The sequence below is a fragment of the Sus scrofa genome, chromosome 12 (assembly GCF_054392235.1).
Source record: "Sus scrofa isolate SSC_HxYL_T2T_F1_AM1 chromosome 12, Sscrofa_HxYL_maternal_Yorkshire_Landrace_v2.0, whole genome shotgun sequence".
NCBI classification, from domain to species: domain Eukaryota; kingdom Metazoa; phylum Chordata; class Mammalia; order Artiodactyla; family Suidae; genus Sus; species Sus scrofa.
Genome location: NC_139394.1, coordinates 46,860,559 through 46,880,288, shown reverse-complemented (window position 1 = coordinate 46,880,288; position 19,730 = coordinate 46,860,559). Strand labels below are relative to the sequence as shown.

The 19,730-nt window shown below is 41.2% G+C and overlaps 1 protein-coding gene across 1 annotated transcript in view; it reads left to right on the top strand.

Annotated features, from left to right (window-relative positions):
• PSMD11 (proteasome 26S subunit, non-ATPase 11) overlaps positions 1-19,730 on the top strand; it is a 31,139-nt gene that overhangs the window by 2,819 nt on the left and 8,590 nt on the right. Inside the window, exons 3-6 of the mRNA XM_084985221.1 lie at positions 5,514-5,638; positions 12,342-12,413; positions 12,814-12,871; positions 14,905-15,099. Of these exons, the coding sequence (XP_084841347.1) occupies positions 5,514-5,638; positions 12,342-12,413; positions 12,814-12,871; positions 14,905-15,099 (450 nt within the window). The remainder of the gene's footprint in view (positions 1-5,513; positions 5,639-12,341; positions 12,414-12,813; positions 12,872-14,904; positions 15,100-19,730) is intronic.

Below are 19,730 nucleotides of genomic sequence, written 5' to 3'. Positions count from 1 at the left end.
TAGCTGCTGTAGCAGTCTTGATGATTTCAAGGAGCTGCTCTGATGGATGGTGGATAGTGACTCTAGGCCCCGCCTTGGAAATGACTAGGGATTTTGTATCCAAGGAAGTGGCTGGCTTTCCTTTTTTCCTGGTACACAATGAGTGAGACATTAAATAGAGAGAACTTTCCCAGGATTTCTCCACTGATACCTAGGGCTTTGGGTCTGTTGCCCAAACCTTCTAGTTGTGGTTTGACTTTCCAGTAGAGATGGTATTCTGAGTGTGTCCTTGGAATAGAATCCTATTGACCAGGAAGGGCCTTTGACCACTAAAGTGGTAATGGTATTTAGAAGATAGCCCGCTTAAATTTAAAATAGGTGATTTTAAAATTCACTTTAAAGTGAATATAGAGCTTATCTGATTAGAATGTATTACTAAGCATGGTTGACCTCATGAATTACTTTCTCCCAAATTATGGTGTTATCCAAGAGAATGATAAGTGAAGTTAGCAAAACTTCTTGAACTTGAGAACTAAGATCTTCTCAGTTAAGGATGGATGATGGCTTACTGATTATTAGGCTCAATCAATAAAAAGTTGAGTAAAGTTATATAAAATTGGGAGGATGTGTTTATATGGATCTTGTATCTTATTTAAAATATCATTAAAATATCTATAATATGAAAAACAGTTTTTGAGTGCTTACTGTGAACTAGTAACTGTTTTAAGCATAAATAGGATTTAGCTAATTGAGTCCTTGGAACAACTTGATAAGGTAGATATACTGTTACCTGTTTTATACCTAAGTAAACTGAGCACAGAAAAGTTAAATATCTTACGTATCAGCAATCAGCTAGTACATAGGAGAGGAGGACTTGAATGGACATAGTCCTCCTTCAGAGCTCATGACCTTGTGATATGATGACTGTTGCTTTTCATAGTTATCCACTTATGGGTTATCAGTGGTAGGTGGTGGTTTTTTCATTTTAGGCTGATTTCTCGCCTATTTAATGTATTTGTGGGTTCCTTTTACCAGTTGGTTAATGTCAGCTTGGGAGCTGCAAAACAGTTTTTGATAGTCCACACAAAATATAATTAACAAGGTAATTTTCCTGAAAGAATTAGAAAGTTAGGTGAAGTGATTTTTCTGTTGTTGAACTATCCAAATGTCTGTTTTCCTCAAGTAGCATGGATAATTAAAACCAGCTTGGAGTTCCCTGTGGTGCAGGAAGTTAAGGGTCCAGTGTTGTCACTGCAGTGGCTTGGGTTGCTGCTGTAGTGCAGGGTTTGTTCCCTGGCCCTGGAACTTCCACATGCCATGGATGCAGCCTTTCCCCCCCACCCGCCCCACCACCCCACGTGTAGTATAATCAGTGTTTCAGGAAATTAGCCCCCAAATCAAACTGTTTTGCTTGAAATTCCTATTTCTTGCTGTATTTTCTCCTTATTCCTTGCCCTCCCCTCCCTGTGACCCCTACCTGAGAAGTTGAGAAGTGTACAGCTAAACATATTGGGATTTAATAGGTAAATCATAAGAACTTTTAAGAAATGTTTCCAGATTACTTAATATTGTTTTCTAAGAAAAACTTTGGTGAGTATAGTAAGGAAGTTTCAGGGCCTATGTTCTTTTACCCGTATTTGTTGTTAATTGATTGGTTTGTGTTGTTTCCTTTGATTTTGCGGTTCCCTGAGAATAGAAAATATGTCTGTTTCATTAATTTTCAATTTTGTTTTGTTATGTGCTTAATATAGGGCTAGTACTGTGCTAAGGACTCTGCTGGAAAAGTTTAAGATAGGGTCCCTGATGGACAGCAGTCACTTGGGAATTAGTGAATAAGACAATGTCTTGTGCATAATGGTAATTGGAAGTGGTGGTGCCCCTTATCAGACATGATGCCTAGGTTCAGGGTCTTCAGATTCATAACCTGAAACTTAAAAGGAGTATGTTGAGTTCTATGAGGTTCTGAAAAGGAAGTTCTGGTCATAATTTCAGTAAGAAAGAATAGGAAGAAGTCAACGTGATTCTATAAGAATTTTAAAAAATCAGTTTGTGGAGTTCCTGTCGTGGCTCAGTGGTTAACGGATCTGATGAGGAACCATGAGGACGCAGGTTTGATCCCTGGCCTCACTCAGTGGGTTAAGGATCTGGTGTTTTCGTGAGCTGTGGTGTAGGTTGCAGATGTGGCTCGGATCCTGCGTTGCTGTGGCTCTGGTGTAGGCCGGTGGCTACAGCTCCGATTCGACCCCTAGCCTGGGAACCTCCATATGCTGTGGGTACAGCCCTAGAAAAGGCAAAAAAGAAAAAAAAAAAAAATCAGTTTGTGTAAAATGGAAAGAAACAAGGAATATAACCAAGAATGAATACGAAGTAGAAATAGACTGAAATGAAAAATGAACTGAGTCTTTTGGCAACTAAGAGGTCATTTCTTTCTCTATTAGAATAAGAATAACTTGGAGAAAATACTTTAATGCTAGCAAGTGCAAGAGAGGCAGACTCCTTAGCTTATATTTCACTTCTGCCTTTTTCAGGAAGGAAAATGATTTTCAAAAAGAAAAAGATAGAAATAACATCAGAGAGAATTAAAGCCAAGGTAGGTGAGAGCAGATAGTCTCTTTGGATGAGTTCAGGTCTCTAGGCTCTGACAATTTTGTCTTTTAATGTAAAAAAAAAGTTGTAGCGGGTTAACTTGTAGAGCCACTATTCTGAGAAAAATTATGGAGGATGCAGAGGTATGAAGAAACTGATGATGAGCAAACAATCCACTTTTCAAAAAGATAAAGAAAAGAATAAATTCTAGACACTGTAAACTGGTAGTCATCAGTAAAGTTCTGGGACAGGCTGTTTGATAAGTAAGTTTTAATCTCATAAATCAGTGGATTTATTAAGAAAAGATTATCCCAAACTCACCTTAGTTTTCTTTGGTTAGCTTTATCAGACCAGCAGATGTCCAGGGCCCCACAGACAGTGGCTTGCCAGCTGTTTTTGTAAGTTAAGTTTTGTTGGAACATAGCCATGCCCATTTGTTTACGTATTGCCTGTGACTACTATTGCACTGCAGTGGCTGAGTTGAGTAATTGTCACTGAGACCATATAGCCCACACAGCCAAAAATATTTACTGTTTGGCCCTTCACAGAAAAACTTTGCAAACCTCTGGGTTAGAAGATAGGGTACTGCATATCTGATGTCAGCAGCGTATTTGAACATTTGCCGTGACAAGCAGATCATTTGTCAACCTGGAGAGGAGTTTTTAGCATCATGTCATAGGGATCTGTCCTTGTTCCTTTGGTTATCATCTGGCATTATAGCTAAAGGCGTAGCAGAAGGTATGTTTATTATTATTGGTGATTCAGTACAGTAGAGAACGGAATTAAGACTCAGAGTTATTGCCAAAGCCAGCAAGATTAAATTCCGTGTGGTAAGTACACAGTTATGTACTTAAACCATTTTTCAGAAGAGAGGAAGGTGGGGAATTACCTTTCTCTTCAGAAAGACCTTGTAGACTCAGTCTGAGCAAAGAGTGCTATTAGCAAAAGCAGAACACACTATCTTGTGTTATATGTGGCAGTCTGATCAGGGGAATTAAGCCATGACTACTGGTCTGACCCTACATGGAAGATTGTTTCCAGTCCCTGGCCTTGCTCATTGGGTTAAGGATCCGGCGTTGCCGTGAGCTGTGGTGTAGGTTGCAGACGCGGCTCGGATCCCGCGTTGCTGTGGCTCTGGTGTAGGCCGGTGGCTACAGCTCCGATTAGACCCCTAGCCTGGGAACCTCCATATGCCGCAGGAGCGGCCCAAAGAAATAGCAAAAAGACAAAAAAAAAAAAAAAAAAAAAAAAAGAAGCAGACAAAACCACAGAGTGGATTTTTATTGGGAAAGCATAAAAAGTATACAAGGATGGACTTTCCTAATGTAGACATCAAGGATCTAGCATCCAGCATAAGTCACAACTGCTGCTCAGATCTGATTCCTGGTCTAGAAACTCCATATGCTGTAGCGTGGCGAAAAAGGGGGGAAAAAAAAAAAAAAGGTGTGATTGGAGTTCCTGAAGTGGTGCAGTGGGTTAATGATTGAGTATTTTCCCTGTGGCAGCATTGCTACAGTTGTGGTGTAGGTGGCAGTTGCAGCTCGGATTTCATCCCTAGCCTGGGAATTTCCGTATCCCACAGGTCTGGCTAAAAAATAAAATGAAATAAAATAACATAAAAAAGATCAGGGATCTTAAAAAAAAAGCTGTGGTTTATAACATTGAAGTTTGCATAAATGCAAAAGGAATTCAAGGGAGAGAAGTCAGTGTAGCCTGGCATTGGCATGGGAGACTCAGTAAGACTTTAGCTGGACCTAAAAGGATGTCTGAGATTTACGTGGGTTGAGATGATGGGGAGGGATTCCAGGTGGGAATGCAGTATGAATGAGCCATGAAAGCAGGAGTGCGTGTAGTCAGTATAGGAGTGAATGGAGGGGCAGAATGGGAAAAAATGTTAGACGTGGGACTTACAGATCAGTACTGGGGAGTAAAGGGAAAGACGAACTTTTCTGCTCTGTATAAAGTTCCGTTTATACCTGACACAGTCCTGTGTATCCTGTGACTACTGCAGATGAAGATTTCAAGACCCTGAATTAGCATTCTCAGGAGGGTGAGGTTTGCTTGCCCTGAATTAGAGTTCTCAAGAGGATGAGCCTAAGTTGGAGAATGTTAAAGATGCAGTTGCACTAAAGTAATTTTAACCTACATCCAGACTATGTCCTGAGTTGTTCAGGTTGAAATATTCTCTAATTTTTCACTCTCGTTTTTAAAGATGCTCCCTTAGAATTACTGTACCACTCTCTTTTCTTACATAAGGGGGACAAAAACCTCTGTGGTGGACACCTTTTTTGTCATAGTTTAAGACTTAGGTTTTGCAGATTAATGAGGAATTTTTAAAGGGCATAGTATAACTTTAAGGGACAAACACTTTAACTTTTATGTGAAAAGTTGATTCAGAAGAGTGCCATGGGAATTATATTGGTAAAGCTAAACTGGGGAGTATTTCAGGAAGGAAGGGAAAAAGGAACCTGGAGTTGAAAAATCTCTGTTTAAAGGAAACTTCTAAGACAGACTTGGTTGAAAATTAGGGAAAAAAAAATGCTTAATGCCTATAACCTGGTAAATTAATTGGTTGTGGGGAAATGATTTTGTCTCAAGGTGGCACAGGCATAGCATATTTCATGTTCCAGAACACTGCTTTCTGGGAGTGTGGGTACTTTGCTGTTTTTCTTTTAAGATGGACACATGAAGCAGAGAGACAGGAGCTTTGCTCGGGGCCCTCAGAGTAATCCAGTGGCCGAGTGGGGAATGGAACCCAGAGTTGGTATATGTTGTTAACTTATTTTTGCTGCTCTCTTACCTGCTAAGAATGCTTTAAGGTCCTGCCAAGTTTGATTTTGACCGATTATGGACTTTACTGATCTTATGATATTGGGTCATTTGTTAATGAGTATTTGGTACCTAATATTGATGTGTACTTTTCCCTGTCTGAATTGCCTTCCACACAGAGCTTGGAGGACTCCTGAAGTATGTACGACCCTTCTTGAATTCCATCAGCAAGGCTAAAGCAGCTCGTCTGGTCCGATCTCTTCTTGATCTGTTTCTTGATATGGAAGCAGCTACAGGGCAGGAGGTAAGCTGCTTGAATGACAGAAGGTAGACAATGTGAAGCAAAGTCTTGTTTCAGTGAAAGAAATGCCCGAGGGCATTGGGGTACTAATGTGGAAAGGACAGCTGGGAGGACAGCACAGGACTTATCATGTCAGTTTCTCTTTGTTACAAGGCATTTGATACTTTGGGTCTGTTCCATGCTTTGCTTTGTAAGTGGAGATTGTCAGTGGTCCCTGGAATCCTCATTACATCAGGGTCACAAACTGATTTTGTCTTTGAGGTATTGCATTGCCACACCTTTGTAATGTTTTTTGTGTCTGTGGTACCTTTTATTCTGTGTCCCAAAGCTCCTGTGAGCACTAATTAATTCTTGTGGCACCCCTTCTTGGCATGTCTTGTACTGTGTATATGCCTTTATTGCGGGGTGAGCATCTATCTGTTTGTCTCGTGTGTTGGGAAGTGACTGGTATCCCTGTACGTGTCCTCTACAGGTTCAGACTAGATCCTGAGCAGTACTGAAGAGGGACTCTTTGGAATCACTGAGTCTCTTCCAGTTGTTTTCAAAGGTAGCTGTATTTTCTGCAGTTCAGGGGAAGGAGACACTAACAAAGTAGTGAAAAGACACTACTCATCCCGTGAAAAGTGGCGCATTCATGCAGGGACTGTGGTGGTTGCCTGAATCTGTCTGTAGGAAGAATACCGTTGTCTTTTCTGTAGATTTGTTGATCAGCACTCATTGAGGGTCTGCTGTGTGTTAGGCACTGTTACAGGTACTAGGGATCCATATTTGTAGCAACATGGCCACTGCTCTCTGGAGGAATGGATTTTAGGGAAGAAGGCAGGTAATGAACAAATATGTGAAAGGTCATAGTGTAAAGGCAGGGGTAGGAATTGGTGGCTGGTTCTTTGGCTCATTGTTTGCCAGCAACTTTGTGGATGTAAAAGATAGAAAGGGGCTTAGGGCATGTCGAGTAAATAATGAGGAACTTCAGAATCCTAGCACATAAGGATCCTACTTTGAAAGCACATCTTTTGTAAAATCTGGTTTCTTAACCTTAATGATTGTTTGAAGCCTAGTTTATTTTTCATCTTTTTGCCTTTTTTTTTTTTTTTTTTTTCCTTTTGAGGACCCTACCTGCTGCATATGGAGGTTCCTAGGCTAGGGGTCCAATTGGAGCTGTAGCTGCCGGCCTACACCACAGCTCACGGCAGCACGGGATCCTTAACCCACTGAGTGAGGCCAGGGATCAAACCCGAAACCTCATGGTTCCCAGTCAGATTCATTTCCCCTGTGCCGCGATGGGGACTCCTGAAGCCTAGTTTAAATGCCATAAACTAACTTACTTGTAGGGAAGTCTTCAAATTCATTTGTTTCTGGCAGACCTGTGTTTTATGATAGTAGATCAAAAGTAGATAATACATAGATGGCTGCCTTTTGAACCAAAGAAAGCATTAGAATTATTTTTATGAATAGTTTAAAAGAAAAAGTGATTTTTTAAAAGGGATTTAGTCTTATCTAACCTGAACTTTTTAAAAAAGTTATATTTGGTCTCATGAAAAGGTGACACCCTATCTTTTGCTTGAATTAGGATGCCTTAGAATGGGCTGACTGATAAATGGTAGCTTGAGGCAGACTAATAATTGCTACTTGGAACATTTTAGGCAGAAAAAATTAATTATCCAAGCTACTTTGACACTGAAGTCTCTGGAATATGTCCCTTTTCCTAACATAGAGCTGACTCAGTGGGTAGAACTGAGTTTGTCTAATGATCAGTTCTTCTGCTCCTTTATCCAAATTATCCAAATCATAATTCAGGGCTCTCCTGTAATTAGCTGGGGGGCTCCATGTCTGGTTAGACCCTCCCTTTAACTGTGTGTGTACATTGTTATTGTTGAGTGAATTCTACTTTTTTAACTGAAAACCTTTCTTCCTTACCCTAGGGTGAAAGGAAATACTCTAGGGTATTGTGTCATTTTATCATCAGTGTCTTCTTCGCTAAGTAAGAGCTGGTGGCACTTCGAACTCAATGTAGCCAACATCAATATCCAGTCATTTATTAAATTCTGTCACTGCAACATTCTTCAGTCTCTATTCTCCACCTCTTTTTTGTTCTCTATTCAATTCCCATCTAGTTTGGGTTCTAATTATTTCTTTTTCTTTCTTTTTTTTTGGAGGTACTGTTGATGTACAATGGGTTTAATTATTTCTTACTTAGATGACTGCAAAGCCTCATGCCACCATTTTGAGAGAAGTGGCCTTCTGAACATTTTATTCCTTTCCCTTTTCATCCCTACCTTGAGCCTTCACTGGCTCTCCAGTGCCTGCAAAATTAGGTATTTCATGGTTTTCTCTAGTACAACTTAGCATGGCAGCCTGATCTGGTACCCTATGAAGTGCACCAAACATGCCAGCCATGTTGGATGCTTGGCTGTCTGCTGAGCAGGTCCTGTGTGTTCTTTGTGATGTACCTTTGCCTTCTGTAGTTCCATCTCAGGTTGCACCTCCTCTGACGTCTTTCCTTGTTGACATCATTGTGATCTTAACCCTTTCAGTGATCCATATTATATTTTGTACATGTTGTATTTCTGATTATTTTGTCTTATATGGTGATCACTTGAACATTTGCATTATTTTCTCTTTACTGTAATATATAGTCTCATTTGGATAAATCACTATATACCTTGTAGTAGTACCATAGTGCCTTTCTCATTCCTAATTCATGGTTATTCCCTCACCATGGCTACCTATGAATTCACCCACCATATTATTCTTTCTTTTACTTTCTTTACAGCTCTGACACTGGCCTTTAAACTCCTCTAGCCTTGGAGCATTTTTATACATCTTAATTGCTCTCAGCCTGATCTTACCATGGCATTTTTCTTGACATATTTTAAGTCTTTGCTTACATCTCACTTCCTCAGAGACCTTCCTTTATCACCCTATCTATAATACCCTCTCTCTGCTTTACTTTTCTTCATATTTATTGTACTTATTAACATTCATTTCCCACTTAGAATGTAAGTTTCATGAGGATAGCTACTGAGTCCTAGTCACTTCTGTATCCTCCACACTTAGTTTGGCCTAGTGTAGCTACATAACTAGCATTTGTTGCAGGAATGTATGGATTATGCCTTCTCCATGGTAGATGCTCAGGAGGTACTTTGTTGCTTTAAGCTTTAAGTTTATTGAGTTGAGGTATAAGCATAAGCTATTGTTACTACATCTGTCTGCATGACTCAAGGCCTCTGACTTGGGGAAATTGGATGTAGTCTTCATCTTGGAAAATTCTAGGTTTTTAAAAAATTCTTTGATTGAGAGATGTGAAAGGATAGAGGAGCAAATCATAGGTGGATCACTGTCATTGGAGTATTGAAGCCTGAGGCAAAATATGAAATTTTAGAATATTGTTAAGAGATCTAGGAGCTTTGAGGAGTTTGGTACCAAGAGCTAGGGGTGTTGGGGAGTTTAATACCAAGAGTATAGGGGAGGGGATTTTCTATGCCTTTTTCTCTTTGGGGACCAACCCTTGAGTCAGATAGAAGAGTTTTCAGCTTGCTCTGTTCCAAAAGCTGACGTGATTCACATTAGGTTCTGGTTATATGCAGTGCTAAGGTTTAGAGCCTAGGAAGTGAGGCTATATGGGTGGGGTAGGTGACTGAGGACTGAGATGGTTGGTGGTGGGCAGGAGAAGAGGGGAATAGAGAATTGGGATGAAGAGGGGAGAAGGGAGACAGAACCAGATCCTTGCTAAATAGTGAACTGAAATTCCAGAATTAATTTTACCTTCCAGGGATCTGTGGGCAGTTTCTGTGGGAAGCCATTTTTTTGGTGTAGTCTAGCCAACGGAAACACAGTAGCACGTTGGTTTTTTTTTTTTTTTTTTTTGGGTCTTTTTGCCATTTCTTGGGCCGCTCCTGCAGCATATGGAGGGTCCCAGGCTAGGGGTCGAATCGGAGCTGTAGCTGCCAGCCTACGCCAGAGCCACAGCAACGCGGGATCCGAGCCACATCTGCGACCTACACCACAGCTCACAGCAACGCCGGATCGTTAACCCACTGAGTAAGGGGCAGGGATCAAACCCCCAACCTCATGGTTCCTAGTTGGATTGTTAACCACTGCGCCACGATGGGAACTCCACAGTAGCACGTTTTAAAAAGCCTTATACATCAAAAATCCTGTTACTGAAACAGTTATTTCGGCGGAAGGAAGGAATTTTGTTTTAGAGAATTTCAGACTTAGAATAGTAGTTAATTTTTTCACTTTGGAATTTAGTTAATAAAAGCATTAAAAATGGTTAAGTATATTGATTTAAAACTTAAATATCTGATTTTGACTGTGTCAAGATTTTGTACTCAAGTAAGGGTTCCTTCCAGAAGCATGGGCTTTTCATATATCCTTTCCCCCTTGATCACTCATTGTTAGCATTAACAAATCACAAAGCCTCTCAAACAGAATGGCTGTATAACAAGGACAGTGTCCTTTTAAATTGTTTCTTAAAACTAAAACACTTGTTTCATCAACTGTAGTCTTAGAAATTACAAATCACGGACTGTGTAATTGATAACAGGTAGACAACCCATGTAAAAATTCCCTGCTCTAGTAGAAATGTCTGTATTGACGAGAATCTGTTAAGACTGGATTGAAGTTGGGTGCAATTCTGATCCCAACAGCTAATAAGTGACCTTGGTTGAGTCACTTAACATGTGGATTCTAAGGGAAACAGAGACAAATGAGTTGCTAGAGTAGAATTTAGTGTCTTAACTAAGGATGTACATTAGAATGGACAACCTTTCATTCTGGACTGTTGAATCAGGAGCCTAGGCATTCATTTCTGTATTGTCTGAAAAAGCTTGCTAGGTAAAACTGATGGTAAGCATTTCTTAGCCCCCTAGGACACACAGGCTGAAGACTTTTATTCTTTTTTTTTTTTTCCCCTTTTTGCTTATTTTTAGGGCCACACCCACGGCATATGGAGGTTCCTAGGCTAGGGGGTCTAATCGGAGCTGCAGTTGCTGGCCTACACCACAGCCACAGCTACTCGGGATCCAAGCCATGTCTGCGACCTACACCACAGCTCACAGCAACACTGGATCCTTACCCCACTGAGCGAGGCCAGGGATTGAACCCACAACCTCATGGTTCCTAGTTGGATTAATTTCCACTGTGCCACAATGGGAACTCCCAAGACTTATTCTTGTTAAAAAATATCCAGCAAAATATTTTCCGTTCCATTCATGTCATGAACAGTGATCTTACTTTGAGTTTGACTTTTTGGAGCATAACTCAAAACTCTGAAATTGTGATTGACTTGCTTTTAATTTTTGTAGAGTTTATTTTATGAGGGCAGTTGAGTTTAGAGTTGGTGGTTAAATAGCCACTAGGGGGCTCCAGTGAGTTTTAAATATTTCATTAACTCTCTTACCAGTGATTGATTCCTCCAAATTCCACGTAATGTCATTCATCTACTGAGCTTGGATTTAGGACCTGAAGGCAAAGGATCTATCAGTGTGGATTATGTCCCTTTATTTTTCCCTCCTTATAACGTTTCTTAAGAGAATTTTGGATTTATATAAAAACTTGTTGTATTAGCAGTTAGTTTCCTGGAGAGCTCAGTTTGTTTTTATCTTATGCTCTGATTGTGAATCTTAATACAAAACATGCAGTGATAGAGTGATACAAGATCTGTAGCACTTAAGATGTCCTTGTCAAAGCTGCTATGGCAAGGATACCTGATGGCATGCCGACCATCTAGCGTGGAACACTACTTTAAGTTAGTTACTTTGCATGGTACATTACTGTGTGGGTAGCACATAGAACTGGGGATTCATAGTGCCTTTAAAGAAAGCGTAAAGGGCCCTTTAAATGTTAGCCTAATTGGAATTTCTTTTTTACTCCTCTGAATACAACCTAAGTTTACTGTGTTGCGGTGAGACTTGTCTTTTGCACTTTTTAGAATCTGAAAGGGAAGGGCCGGCTGGGCCTTTTGAGTCTTAACAAGCAACTATTAGGAATAAGACACTTGTGCCCAGGCTGAGTGTTTTGTCCCCTTTATGACCAGTGTATTCACATTAACACATTACTGTTACTATTCAGGGAGAAATCTCTGTTTTAACAATTTCTCAGCCATCATAGAAATCTACATTCTAGGGCTACATATGTTGGAAGTTCTGGGTACCTTCTGGGAAAGTAAAAGAGGACTCTTGAAGATGAAGCTCTTTTCCAGAGTAACACAATCTAAGCACAAAGATACTTTGTGTGTAAAAAGCCACTTTGAGGAGTTCCCGTCGTGGCTCACTGGTTAACAAATCCGACTAGGAAGCATGAGGTTGCGGGTTCGATCCCTGGTCTTGCTCAGTGGGTTAAGGATCCGGTGTTGCCATGAGCTGTGGTGTAGGTTGCAGGCACGGCTCCGATCTGGCGTTGCTGTAGCTGTGGTGTAGGCCAGTGGTTGCGGCTCCGATTCGACCCCTAGCCTGGGAACCTCCATATGCTGCAGGTGCGGCTCCAGAAAAGACAAAAATAAATAAATAAAAAGCCACTTTGATTTTCCCTTATGATAAAACCGTTACATGTTGAGATACTGTGGATCTAGGCATGCCACTGAGACAGTGATGAGAGTGACATAGGTAATACATAGGAGGAAGTGAAAGCTGTTCTCCCGAGCAAGGTTTGTGAGAAAAATGCGAGGCCATAATGTTGCATGTATTGTCTCTTCCTGTTGCAGGTCGAATTGTGTTTAGAGTGCATCGAATGGGCCAAATCAGAAAAAAGAACTTTCTTACGCCAGGCTTTGGAGGTATGTGTATTTGAGTACTGATTTCAGGTCTCTAGGCATTTAATTGGACTGTGAATATAAGTAACACCATCCTGATGAAAAGTGTTTTCAGGAACTTCTGTATTATTCGGGCACCCAAAATTATTGGTAGTAGTCTCACTCGTGAGAATTGCTCTGGTTGAAGTTTTGAGAGACCTGCTGCTTGGCTCAGAGAAGTAAGCAGCAACATGGTCAACAGTCAGTGGCTGGCCATGGGAAGAGATAATACCATGGGCTAGATGATTTTTTAGACTGAATTTGATGCTATCATCAGGACTTGAATATTCAACAGTAACGGTTCTGTGACTGCCAATCTTTGATTTCTTTCTTTGGCTTTTTTCCCCCTCCCTTTCCATCAGTCAATGCCTTTTCTCTTTCCTAGGCAAGACTGGTGTCTTTGTACTTTGATACCAAGAGGTACCAGGAAGCATTGCATTTGGGTAAGTAAGCTGGCAGAAGCTAATAAGGCATCTTAACTGGCTAAATGAAGGTATTCTGAACCTGGCTACTCTTAGTTGCATATTAATGATTTATATTCTGTCTACTTTTAAGAAGGATTTAAAGTGGCTTACATTTATTGAATCTGTCATAGAAAAATGCCATTTAGAAGTTCCAAGAAACTACTGTCTGCCAACTTTAGAGAACAAAAGGGTCAGATTGCAAGTGTTCGCTGTCACGTTTACATAACCAACCTTAAAGTCTATTGTAAAGATCAGGCAATTAGTCGGGTGCAAATACATATGAAACCTGACTAAAGACTTCTCCTTTTGGCCTTTAAACACCCTGAAATTTTTGCCTGCTGCTTTTTAAAAAATTAATGGATAGATCTAGACTGTTTTTCCCAGATAGAAGAACATGGCTTTTATAGTCCGTTAAGTTGAAAAAATTGCCAGTATTCAATTCTTATCCTGCAAAAATGATAATTTCATAGGTTCAAATAAATAGTAGCATTTAAAAAAAATAGTTTTATTGAGATAGAATTCACAGACCATGAAATTCACCCTTTAAAATTGTACAGTGGTTTTTAGTATATTCACAGAGTTGTGCAACTGTCAGCACCCTCTGATTTCAGAATATATTCATCACTCCTCAAAGAAACCTTGTACCTCTCAGTTGTCATTTCCCGTTAATTCCCCATCCATCCTCTCTGCCTGACCCCCTTCCCTGGAAGGCAGGCAGAGATAGGCCTCTGTAGATTTGCCTTTTCTGGACATTGCACATAAATGGAGTCATACAGCATGTGGTCTTGTGATTGGCTGTTTTCACTTAGCATAATGTTTTCAGAGTTCATCCATGTTGTAGCATATAGCAGTGCTTCATTCCTTTTTATTGCCAAGTAATATTCCTTTGTATAGCTGTACCACATTTTATTTATTCTTTAATCAGTTAATGGACATTTAGATTGTTTCCACATTTTGGCTGTTATGAATACTGCTGTGAACAGGTTTTATGTGGACATGGTTTTCTTTTGGGTCTATACCCAGGAGTAGAATTGCTGAGTCATATGGTAACTCTGTTGAGCCTTTTTATTTTTTATTTATTTATTTATTTATTTATTTATTTATTTATTTATTTATTTTTTGCTTTTTGGGGCTGTACCCATGGCATATGGAGGTTCCTAGGCTAGGGGTCAAATTGGAGCTGCAACTGCTGGCCTACACCACAGCCACAGCAACACAGGATCCAAGCCATGTCTGCGACCTGCGCCACAGCTCATGGCAATGCTGGACCCTTAACTCAATGAGAGAGGCCAGGGATCGAACCCGAGTCCTCGTGGATCCTAGTCAGGTTCATTGCCGCTGAGCCATGACAGGAACTCCTCTATTGAGCTTTTGCAGAACTGCCAAACTGTTTTCCAGAAGTGGCTGTCCCATTTTACATTCTCAGCCAGCAGTGTATGAGGAGGGTTCCAGTTTCTCCATATCCTCACTAATGCTTGTTAATATTGTCTTTTTAATTTTAACCATCTTAGTGAGTGAAGTAGTATCTTGTTTTGGTTTTGATTTACATTTCCTAATGACTAAACTAATGATGTTGAGCCTGGGGAAGAGGTGTATTTGCAGAGCATTAGTATATCCAAAACGCTTTCCTTTACCCCACCAGCCCTAGTGCCTGGTGTTTCTTATATTGTCTTGTGATTGCTGGACAGGAAGAGAGTGAGATCAGGTGCCTCTCTGAATTGGGTAGGTAGTTTCAGCATTTTCTGGGTGGGGATTCCCGCTGCATTCAACTCGCAGGAGTAAGCCTGTCGGACTTGGCGCTGATGTCCTTTGTATGCAGAAAGGCTTCAAAGAGGCCTGTGTTTCTCTATTGGAAGATGGCACATTAGCAAAAAATTTAATTCTTGTAAATAGATAACTTCTTTTTGAGTTCTGGTAGGTTTCTTTATTGTGACTGTTCTTATGAGGGTGAGAGAAGGGGGAGGTATTAAGATAATGGCTGACAAAGAGGTATATATTTTTTCTCTCCTCAGGTTCTCAGTTGCTGCGGGAGTTGAAAAAGATGGATGACAAAGCCCTTTTGGTGGAAGTACAGCTTTTAGAAAGCAAAACATACCATGCCCTGAGTAACCTGCCAAAAGCCCGAGCTGCCTTAACCTCTGCTCGAACCACAGCAAATGCCATTTACTGCCCCCCTAAGTTGCAGGCCACGTTGGATATGCAGTCAGGTAACACCCTTAGCTACTTGTGGGTTGTGTTCTTAAAGCTCACCTTACCTCACAGGTGAAAGGAATGGGGGTTAGGGCTAGAGAATAAAATGACTGATTTGGCTCAAGCTTCCTCAGAGAAACCAGTTGGGAGGTTACCTTTCTAACAGCTGCCCTACTTCTATTCACTTACTACTAACTGCCTAAAATATGTTAAGAACATGCTTAATCTGTGGTTGACCAGGCAACCTGTGTGTTAAAGCCAACACTACAGAGAGGTTTCACTTAGGTTTAAAAAGCTCTCCCTTGGAGTTCCCGTTGTGGTGCAACGGAAACAAATCCGACTAGTATCCATGAGGATTTGGGTTTGATTCCTGGCATCGCTCAGTGGGTTGAGGATCCAGCGTTGCTGTGAGCTGTGCTGTAGGTTGCAGATGTGGCTTGGATCTGGCGTTGCTCTGGCTTCGATTCGACCCCTCGCCTGGGAACCTCCATATGCCTCGGGTGCAGCCCTAAAAAGCAGGGGTGGGGGGAAAAAGCTCTCCCTTAACTTCCGTCTTAGTAACTTACTCATGGTGGTAGCGCTTCTGCACTTCTCTCCAGGATTGGACCAATCCAAGTCTCTCGTCACTTGGAGACCTTTGTAAAAGAGGTTTGACTTTTCTAAAGGGTCTCAGTTTCAAGGCTGATGAAAGACCCCCTAAGCCTCCATTTCAATCAAATGTAGTAGATTGCTTGCTGCCCCTTTTTTTCTTGCACCGTGGTATGCAGAAATTCCTGGGTCAGAGATCAAACCCAAGCCATAGCAGTGACAATGCTGGATCCTTAACTGCTAGGCCACCAGGGAACTCTGTGGATTGCTTTCTGTTGGAGTGTGTGAATGTTGGGGCTAGGAGACCATGGGTTGGCAGTAGAATACTTTTTATTATAGTTAGCAGTTTTTGTTAAATTATAATTTATTATCATTATTGAAGGACATTGGAATTGGAGGCAGAGGACTAGTTTAAGCCTGGCTGTCACCTCTTTGCAATCTTTGTTTCCATGTGAAACTTTTGTAAAAGAGGTAATAGCTGCCGTACTTGCCTCTTGGGTATTGTATCAAATGGTGTGTTTTGTCATTCAGAGGTTAAGAGCAGAAGCTCTGGAAAGTGACTTTTCTAGGTTGAAATTTTGTTTCTGCAAGCTAATTTATTTTAGTTTATCTGTGAAATGGTGGTAATTATACCTTTTCATAGGATGGTAGTGAGGAGTAAATGAAATGATGAATGTAAGCTCTCATCACCTGCAGTACCGTAGGTACTGCCCAAACATTGGTACTATCTTTAAGTCACTCTTCGTTATGCCCTCTTCCTTTACAAATTTGTATCTTATTTCTCAGAGTAGATAGAAGCCATTTTTATGTGAACCGTCTTTATTTCTTTTTCCTCCGCAGAATTTGTATCACTATCTATTGTTACCTGTTATTTAGAGTGATCCTTGTGTGTGTATGTGTGTGCTTGTGTGTGCTTTTTAGGGCCCATCCCACGGCATGTGGTGGTTCCCAGGCTGGGGGTCTAATCAGAGCTATAGCTGCCGGCTTACACCACAGCCACAGCAATGCCAGATCCTTAACCCACTGAGCACGGCCAGGGATTGAACCCGCAACCTCATGGTTCCTAGTCGATTTGTTTCCACTGCACCATGATGGGAACTGCTAGAGTGATCCCTCTATCTGTCCTTTTTGAGTCTTTGGTTTTTCAATTCTAAGTCTAGTTTTTCTTTTCCGTTTGGATCTTTCTCAGTCATTGAACTGCCCCAGCTGAAAAAGCACGGCCCTCTATCCTTTTTAACTTGCTGTCATCTCCTTTTCTGTCCAGTATCTTGGAAAAGTTAAACAAATATCGTTACTTGGGTGTTTGTGTTTGACTTCTTGAAAGACAGTAACTCCCCTCTAACCTCTGACTTTTGGGGGGGCGGGTTTTCACCCCATTGAATGCCCTAGGTTTCTTTGACATCACAGCCTTCCTGGTTCTCCTCCCTTGACTGTTTATCCTCAGTCACTCTTTCTTCTGACTGCCTGTTAGGTGTGGGTATTCCTCAGTGTTGTTTTTGTGTGCTTTTCTCTCCCTCACTCCCGTTTCCTGTCTCATCCCATACTCTCCCATGGCTTTAGCTGCAGTGTGACACATGAACGGTCTCATCTAGATCTCCAGTAGCTTGCCACCCTAAATTCCAAACCTAAGTGTCCCATGGACCTCAATCTCAACACATCAGAAACCAACATTATCTAACCCTTCGCCCTTTAAGCTGTGCTTTTCTCAATTTCCTGTTTTAGTTAGTGCTGGTATCATTATTGACTCAGTTGCTCAAGCTGTTGTCTTTGTAGTAATTTAGACTCCCTTCCTCTCCTTCACCCCTCATAGTCAATCAGTTGCCAGATCAGGTGGAGTCTGTCTCCACAGCTGCCCTGTATTTTCCATCTCTACAGTTACTGTTCTGATTAATACCACTGGACCACCGGAGTGGTCTTTGACCGATCTAACTGTCCCTGGTCACTTTCCCAATCCATCCTCGTGTGGGTCCTGAAGTCATTTTTCGGAAACACAAATTTGGTCGTGTAACTCTTTTGTTAAAAAAGTTTCCAGTGGTTCCCCACTATCGCCAGCCTGTTTTACTTGAGTGACATATTCAAAAGGAAGACACACATTTCCTTTTCGTGCACAACTCTGAATCTTAGTCCTAGTCACCAAATGACTTCGTGTGTTCCTGCTCCCGTGCCTTTATTTATTTATTTATTTTCCTTTTTGGCTGCCCTTTGGCATATGGAGTTCCCGGGTCAGGGATCAGATCCAGGCCACAGCTGTGACCCATGCTGCAGCTACAGCTGCAGCAACGCTGGACCCTATAACCCACTGTGCCTGCTGGGGGTTGAACCTGTGTGCTGGTGCTGCAGAGATGCTGCTGGTCCCATTGTACCCTCCTATGCTTTTTATGTATTATGTCTTCTGCTTCCACTTGTCGCTTGGCAAACTCCCATGCATCCTTCCAGAGCCACCTCACGTGTCTCCTCTATGAACCCTTTTCAGTGCCTTCTTTACTTTGGACTTCCCTATGAAAGGTATATTCTTTTGTACGTATGGTTCTGATCTCCTTGTTTTTGTTTTGATGACCACTCTGAAACTGTGAGCTCCTAGATGGTCTTACTCATATTTACTTCCTCTATAGTAGTTATATCAGCGCTTGGCACATGGTAGGCCCTTGTTAATATTTGTATAACAGTCTTTTTTTTGTTTGTTTGTTTTTTTAGATAATGAACCTCATATGCCAGCTGTGATGCTTGTAGACCTAATGTGTTCTCTATTTGCTCATGTGTTTGGGAAAGCAGTATACCAGTTCTTGGGCCTTATTTTGCCTTTTTTTTTTTTAAACCAGTCTTATTTTGGGTGTAGTCTATTCTTTTCTATCTCTGGACTGGAAGGAATGGGAAAAGGGACATTTGTCTCATTTAATTTAGCAGTGTAAATAGTTTTTTGAATGTTTTCGAGGGAGGTCTCCTTGGCTGCAGAGGAGGAGGGTGAGTTTTCTCCAGGCCTCTGTAGTTAAGAACAGTAGGTGGAGAAGGATCTGATTCCTTCAGCCTCAAAATGGGAGGCATTTTGGGTAGGGTAAAAGTACCCAGGGTATGGCATATCTGTAATGGTTATTAAGTTGGAAGTTCCCAGCTGGCCTGCCAGGCACACATGGGTGTCACAGGTGGATGAAAAGTGTGCTGAACCATTGATGCCCTGAGGTCGTATGTAAGCAGTTTAATCCTTCACTCCAGCATGCTGAATTCTTTCTGCGTGTACCTCAATGTGAAAATACTGGGAAGCCCTGTGGTAAACAAGTGGATGGGATGGATGGGACCGAGGTAGAGTTCGAACTGATGTAGAGAATCTTAGGGCCTAGATGCCTTCCAGGCTAGAAAGAACGAATTTTCATGTCATCCTAAGTGATAGCATAAGTTGGAGGTAATAGCAGGTTTAGTCAAAGTTAGGGTTATTTGGAATAAGCCAATTTCTAAACAGTAGAGAATTGGTTAGATGAAGGGTGGTGTATCAGCCTAAGGAAATACTGCTTACCTGTGTACAATTAAGTTCATGGATTTGGCATATGAAATCCATATACCGACTGCATCAAGGCAGAAGTACATCTATAAATGACCAATATTTGCAATGAGAATATAAAAGCTTGGGTTTTTTTTTTTTTTTTTTAATTTTTCCATGATAGCTGCTTACATATAAAAATGTCAGGCTTAAAAAAGCTGTCTTTAAGATATGATTGATGTTATTACAACTGGTAATTTGGGCAGACCAGGGATGTTTGGGCCAGCTTGCTGACCTGTGAAGGTGATGCCAGGGAAGGTAAGCGTGGCCTTTTCTCGTGGTGGCAGAAGGACTGCTGTGGTGGCGAGAAGCCTGAGAAAAGATGTTACTGTATGCAGCTTTTAGGATCCCCTGTAGGTAGGTCTCTAGCTCCTTTGGACTTAGTATTGGCTAAAGATTTGAGTTCTAATCCCAGCTTTGCCACTAGATGGCAGTGACTTTGAGCAGGTCCTTTATTCTTTCCTGACCTCATCAGTAAGTAGATAATAGATAAGGTTGGGCTAGATTTCTGAAGCCCTTCCCAGCTGT